We start from the raw sequence: 7,849 nt of genomic DNA on the forward strand, positions 1-7,849 counted from the left end.
ATATTAAGGGCGATTTTTGAAATTATGCCGAGAAAACTAAGAATCTAAACTTTTTACGATAAGTGAAAATTTCTTTTTAGAAAGGAAGATAATAAGTGAAATCTTATTAATTAAATAGATTAATTAGTATCCACAGAAAAATAAGGAAAATTTTTGTCAAGTAAAATGACATTAGGAAAAAGAGATACACAAAACTAGAGGTGAGTTTGAATGGGCAATTGGGTACGGTGCGGTGTGCTTAGCTTACTTTTTGTTTCACGCTACAGTATCGCTATAGTATTTAATCTTATCGTCACCACTATTTTTACACTAAACGCACTGCCTATTTAAACCCACCTTAGATCTAATTTGTTGACAAGACTACTTCTAATTAACTGAGCTTAAACATTTTAGACAAAACTAGGGCCTAATTGGCATGAAAAACATATCAGTGAATATATCATATAGTCCAAACCCATGGGTTTTCTTTTTATTTTAAAATAATAGTTTTTACCTCTTTGTACCTTTTTGTAAGATTAATATTTAACGATTTAATATTTTAATTTATTGATATAATTGTACTTATTATACATATAAAATTTTGAACTGATCTGATATCTTTATCGTATCCTTCTAAAGTACTGTATATATTAATATTTATTAAAGGGTTGATTTTTTTTTACATAAAACAAATAGTTAGAAAATTTTTATTTACGTCAAATTTGACATGTATTATCCATATGAATGGAATATAAAATATGACAGTTGGACTGTTAAAATATTAATCATACACAGAGATGCAAAAGGGTGTAAGGTTACTCTAATTTTACACTAGTATAAATGAATTCCTTCTTTTTTTTAATTAAAATAAGCTTATCAAAAGGTTATTTCGTAAAATATTTTTTTAAAAGACTACCTTGACACCAACAAATGTATAGTTCTACATTAAAATATGCGTCGTAAAGTTTTTATTGCTCTAATAGAATCATAGTAATAATTATGTTATGCAATCTCAATACCCACAAGTGTTGAGTTACCTATAATATCTAAGCGATATAAAATTAATTTTTATCACTGAGAGTTAAAATGTAAGCATTGAATTGAACTTGATAATAATGGGTGTCGAGTTTATATGTATATAAAATTTCATCATTTATCGTAAACTTAACCTTAGTAATCACTTTAGTGGAAGTTCAACATTGATAAGTGTTGAGTGCAAAATCTAGTAAATGTCTTTTCCTAACTCAATATTCATGAATATTGAATTTATATCTATTTAAAATTTTATTATTTATTATAAACTTAATCCTAAAGAATATATTTTATGCAACTCGACACTCTTCAATATCGAAGTTTTTACCATTTGATTGCCGCTCCATAAGAGACACTGAACTAAACCCAAGACCCAAGAGTTAGTTGTGTTTGGGAGAACTTTATGGAAGCCTTCTTTGTTATAGTATTTCCTCACAATTGTAACTTGCACCACCCACCTTAATTTATGAATTGGTAGCATTTTTTTTTTGAAATTTAAGCAATGAGTTTTTTGGTTATAACAACACCTTACTAAATAAAAGCATTTCTGTTTCTTTGATGTGGTCGTTTGCATTTCATTGATATGATGAATCTCTTAAAATTCGTGATAATAATTTTTTGATTTATTAAAAATTTTCGTCAAATTAATTTGATGATGATTGGATAAAAATGTAATTTTCAATTATTTAATAAAAATGATACATTTATAATTTGTAATCAATTATTTAAAATTGATTACAATTAATAATAAAAATAATTATGGAAATATGTAGCGAAGCTACTCAAGTTATGCATCTGCTCTCAAGTTATGTTTTTAGTATTATTATATTTTGAGGAACGAAAGTTTGGATTGATCAAAATAAATTAGTCCCAGCAAACGCTGTTTCTTAAGGAAACTGGGAAGATAAAAGAAACAAACGGGGAAAAAAAGAGAGAAAGAAACAAGGTCTCCAATTCCAAACATGCGTTTGCCCATGATCATATTCCTGGTGTTAACGATCTGGAAAGCAGGAAATGGTTCGAGAGCAAATGAGTTAAAGGCGGATGGGAAAGTGTTGGAGTTGGATGAATCCAACTTTGACTCCGCTATTTCATCATTCGATTACATCCTCGTCGACTTCTACGCTCCCTGGTGCGGTCACTGCAAACGCCTTTCCCCCCAGGTTATATATATATAATATTCTTTATCCAATCTTTGCAAAACCCCTGCTCTGTTTTATAGTTTTTATATTCCCTTTCTCCCCAATCCCCCCCTTTTGTTTTAGTCTAGTGGAATCGATTCTATTCTTGTCAAATTAAGTGGCTTTGTTTCCAGTTTTTGTGAATGCCCAAAATGACTACTTTTTCACTGACTCAAAATTACCAAATCTTCCCTCCGGTTGCTTTGCAGTTAGATGAGGCAGCTCCTGTTCTTGCTGGATTGAATGAGCCAATAGTTTTAGCTAAAGTTAATGCTGACAAGTTTACCCGTCTTGCTAGTAAACATGATATCGAGTAAGCGTCTATGGCTTTTGTCTTATATCACCAATTATATATTAAATTTCTTGTGTTTTTTAACTAAAGCATTCAGTTTGTAGAAATGTTTTCTTGCTGGAAATTGAAAGAAATATTAGAAAATTTTCAGCATTTTTTTAAAAAAAGTTTTGTGGGTAATACATAGACTTGAATTAAACAGCCTTGGTAAACAGTAATATGTTATTCATTTTATACGTTTGTTTTGATTTGTGAAGTATATTTAGTTTATGCCTTTTATACATGATCATATAACATGAATGATCCAGTTCCATATGTAAAGAATACCCCTTGAGCTTGGCCATTGTCATCCTTGTCATTTGTATTTATTATAATAGGAATTCAATTTTGCAGTGGCTATCCTACCCTCAAGTTCTTTATGCATGGAGTTCCTATGGAGTATAATGGACCAAGGAAAGCAGATTTACTTGTTCAATATCTGAAGAAATTCGTTGCTCCTGATGTGTCTATTCTTAGTTCAGATTCTGCCATTAATGATTTTGTTGAAGCAGCTGGTACTTTCTTTCCTATATACATAGGTTTTGGCTTGAATGAAACAGTGATAACTAATTTAGCTGTTAAGTACAAGAAAAAGGCCTGGTTTTCGGTGGCAAAGGATTTCTCTGATGATGCCATGGTGTTGTATGACTTTGACAAAGTTCCTTCTTTGGTAGCTCTTCATCCAAGCTATAAGCAGCAAAGCGTCTTCTATGGCCCATTTGAAGGTTAGATTAGATTATTATCGCATTTCAAGTGTCTTTAAAATATCATGCTACATCACTTATCCTTTTATCATGCATCATCCACCTTGTTATTGACTACTGCTCTAGCCATTTTCTTTGTGCTTTTGCATATGAGTTCTTGGAACACTGACCACAGGGATTTGTTTCGCTGGTGGATTTGTTGAGTTCTGATTCATCCCTTTGGGGTTTTATACAATATTATTTAAATGCAAAATTGTATTGATTCAGTAATATCTGAGCAGACAACATGATTTGGTATTTCCTGAATAAGAATTAGGAACAGCCCCGAAAAAAAAAAAGATAGTCACTGAAGGATTTGTTAGAGTTACCTGGTCCCATATCATTTAAATTAAACAGTCAGAAATACCTAAATGGAGTTTTCAACAAATGGATGTGGTTTTACCAAAATGAGGAGGGCAACTTCGTAGGATAACTATAACATGTACTGATAGTGATAGCCATGGAGTGAGACATGGAAATAAAAGCAACTGTGACAAAAAATCATGTGCAGTTCCATGTTAGCTCAGATAAGAAAATGTGGACTAGAAGGAAATATTTTCAGAAGAAGAAGGAACTTGTATGGAGCGTAGGCTAGGGATACTTGAGGCCTTACATTGGCTTCTTACTTGTCACATTTTTGTATAGGTATGTTGATGTGGTGAAGGATCTGATCCACATAAAATTTAAGAACAAGTTCACTGAAAAAGACATGATTTTCTAGACATGTATAGGTAAGTTCACTGATTTACCATAATCAGCTGGCATATTCTTTCTTATACCCTTTATTCGTCTTTTCTAGAGGTTCTAATCTCCATAAATCACTATAAGATTCTTCTTCATTGTTACAATCAATATATTCCCCAAAACGCAAGGCACAAAACAAAAAGCACTCGCCTAGTGAAGTAAGGCTTGATATTTATATTTGTGTTTTTGTATTTGTTTATGTATAAAATAAGCGTAAGATGTATAAATTTTATAATAAAATATAAAATATGGTTTAGTTTATCTTTCAAAACATGAATATTTTCCCCCTTCTGTTAGCCAATAATAATGTTCTTCATATAGTCTCTTGTTTGACATTACGTACTCTAAATTGATTAGTTTAATATTGCCTTTTTTTGGGGTTATTAAAGGCATAATTATTGAAAAAAATAAATAAATAAAAATTAAAGAAATTAAGGAGAACTTCACTCTTGAAATGTTCCTTGTCTGAAAGGGTCAAAGTCACAACATTTGGTCAACCACTAATTTAAGTTGGATTTCCAGTACCCATTAGGAGTAAAGAGAGACTGGATGTGCACCTTGTAGTCAAAATTAATTGTTACTTGTATATAATGTTTCCTTTTCTTTTTCCTGCTTAAAACTCCTCAAACAATTAATTTTGCTCAACTGTAATTTATTTCTCCTGACTGCATAGAGGAAAAGGAATCTTACCTTTCAGCTTCAATCATGCAGATTCATTTTTGGGGGATTTTGTAAAACAGAATTTGCTTCCTCTGGTGGTGCCCTTGAACTACGAGACATTGAAGCTATTGAAAGATGAGGAGAGGAAAATTGTCCTGACAATCTTAAATGATGAGAATGAAGACCAATCACAGGACTTGATCAAGTTATTAAAGGCTGCTGCATCTGCTAATCCTGATTTGGTATTTAGTTATGTTGGGGTTGAGCAATGGGAAGACTTTGCTGATAAATTTGAGGCCAACCATAAGACAAAGTTGCCAAAAATGATTGTTTGGAACGGAAATGAGGAGTACTTTTTGGTAAGTATTAATTCTGAAGTATTTTATCTTTAATTCTGTCGCAAAAATGGTGCCTCTAATGATAGTCGGTAGTTGTTTCTGTACTTGATTTTAGCATAATTTATCATCAGTGCACATGACAATATTAATGTTATTCCAGCGTATGATCATTTGTCATGCCCAACTTAATTATCATTAGCTACAGGTAGTTATGTCAAGTGGTCCGATTAGGTTGGTTTCATGTTGGGTCCAATTAATTTGATTGTAAAATTTTCGAATCGTTTTGGGTTCAGGTCATTTCAAGCTTTGTTTATTATGGGATCAAATTAGTTTTGGGATAGCTTAATGTATCATTTGGTACCCAAGTTTGACACATTTTTCTAATTTGGTACTGAGTTGTTTTTGGTCCAATGTGATACTTGTATTTGGTAAAAGTTATATATTTTGGTATACAAAGTATTGGTGTTAACTTTTTAATGTTGAATTCAGGTATTAGATTGATTTGATGAAAGTTAATTAGTAATATTGTTAGGGTTGAATTTTCATTATTAACAAAAAATATGACTTTATAGTTAGTAAAATTAAATTATATTTATACCAAATCCATGTAATCTCTTGCACTTTATCTAGTTATAACGCTTTTGGTACTGAATCATGCATTTATGCTAGTATATTTTCCTGATGGAGAAAGCAACTGTAACAGCACTCTAAGTTGATATATATGTTATTAAGTTTTTTTATAATTCTTTGACATTATTAACCTCTTTTCTTCAACCTTTCTTTAGTATTGGATCCGTTAGCAAGTGTGAGGAAATGAAAGTGAGAGCAATAATTGAAGCAAGAGCATGCAAGTGTAAAAGATCAAAATCTAAAAATTCCCAGGTGTAATATGGATTTTTATGATATGCATGTTGCAATGAAATTTTAGTATTGAGAATGGACCTTGATCTTTCTCTTAACTTCATAAGCTAGGATTATTAGTTCTTTGATTGCAGTGGCAAATGCACTTGAACACATAGACCTAGATGCATGTATGTGTATGTAGAAGCTAGGAGCAGTCCATATGATAACTATGTACTTGTCTTTAAAGGTTTTTCTTGTCATTGATGCCTCTGCTTCCAAACATTAATCACTGTTTCTTGTGTTCTTATATTCATTATCCCTGTATCTTTGAATTCATGAAATTGTCTTGATGCTAATAAGAGCCGGAGATTATTTCATTATTTTTTTCCTATGATGGCTGATCATGTTCTTGCAGTAAAATCAATAAGGTTGCTGACCTTGGCGGTTTTTTCCTTGATATTACATGTATATATATCTTGTATCATAAGAATAAAGGCATTTGCTGACCTAGATTTTGTTGATATGAAAGGTTATTGGTGTTGAAAGCCTTGATGCTGAAGATCAGGGGACCCAAATCTCACGATTCCTAGAAGGATATAGAGAAGGAAGAATAGAAAGGAAAACAGTTAAAGGGCCATCATTTATGGACTTCATCCATTCATTAGTTGGCATCAGAACTGTGTACATACTCGTCTTTATTGTTGCAATGATGATGCTTATACAAAGCATTGGGAAAGAAGACGATATGCCCAGGGTTGGCAGCCAGGATGCAGTTGATCATGCTGGGAGCTCTGAGGCTGAAAGCAGTCGGTACGGACTTGAGAAGAAAGAAGATTAAGGCGAGGTATCTTCCTGGTTGAGATACAGCAACGAAAACACAGCGAGTTACAGAATAGAGGTGCAGAAGGGTGAATGAAATCTAATTAACAATTCTGTGTTGAAGCTGATGTTCCCAGCTTTCTTGACGTGTATCTTTTTTTATATGCTCAATGATGGCAGTCTTGTTTTAAGAAATCAAAGTATTCTAGACTTGTACTTTGTTGTATTATGAAGATTCATTGTTTTTCTCTAGCACTGTTATTATGTTCAATGGTGTTTTCCCTCCATGATTTCCCATACCTTGTAGTTTTTGTTCGCTAACTTACAATTAATTTTTATTTTTTTTTATTTTATCATTTTTATGTTAGTTTCAGTCTAGTTTTGGCACGGGAAGTGCACAATGTATTCTTTTACGTGTTAGAATTTATTTATTTTAAAATATGTTGGCTGTGATTTTTTTAAAGAGAAATTAGATAAAACACTTTTTTTTTGCAGTAATGTAAAAGTCGGACGAGGTTCAATATATTATAAATTATTAAAAACTTGAAAAAGTTATATACAATTTTAAAAATCAAGTAATAGAAAGAATTCAAAATGTAAGTATAGAATGAATCTGAACAAATGGATATCTAAATTTATTGGTATTTATAGAGGGTTTTTTTGGGTAAGGTGAGGAGATGTAACACTTTGATATCCAATTTGATTATCAGGTCCGAGTTATAGAATGTCATATTTGTTGTCGGAGCAACTACGAATAATTACATTCAATTTAGAATTATTAAATATCCAAATATGAGTAATACAAGAATAATTACATTCAATTTAGAATTATTAAATATCCAAATATGAGTAATACAAGCGTGTAATATGATATATAATATTTCTAAGTCTTATACGAGCTAACAAAAGCTCTTTTGCAAACCCGAGATTGAATTAGAACCAAACTGTAAAGAATTCAAAATGTCGTGTTGACATTATGACTTTTGGGATTCCTTGTTGCGACATAACATACTAACTTGGTCTTGTCGCGACGTGACTGCTTGTTTCTAAATGGTCAAAATTTGGCACCTTCTTGCAATCACCTAAACATTTCAAACACATTTGCAATTATAATTTCAACTAAATGCACACATCTAATGAGTTCAATTCTAAGCCGAAGTACCTTTTATACATGTATAC

At 31.6% G+C, this 7,849-nt stretch overlaps 1 protein-coding gene across 1 annotated transcript; it reads left to right on the forward strand.

The window, feature by feature from the left end:
• The first annotated feature begins 1,973 nt into the window (after window positions 1-1,973).
• On the forward strand, window positions 1,974-6,689 carry LOC107889354 (protein disulfide-isomerase 5-2-like). The gene is given in 5 exon segments (NM_001326761.1): window positions 1,974-2,174; window positions 2,402-2,505; window positions 2,878-3,248; window positions 4,722-5,029; window positions 6,381-6,689. Coding segments are annotated over 5 exon segments (1,293 nt in total).
• Window positions 6,690-7,849: the final 1,160 nt, after the last annotated feature.

This window comes from Gossypium hirsutum, chromosome A09, assembly GCF_007990345.1.
Source record: "Gossypium hirsutum isolate 1008001.06 chromosome A09, Gossypium_hirsutum_v2.1, whole genome shotgun sequence".
Lineage (NCBI taxonomy): Eukaryota > Viridiplantae > Streptophyta > Magnoliopsida > Malvales > Malvaceae > Gossypium > Gossypium hirsutum.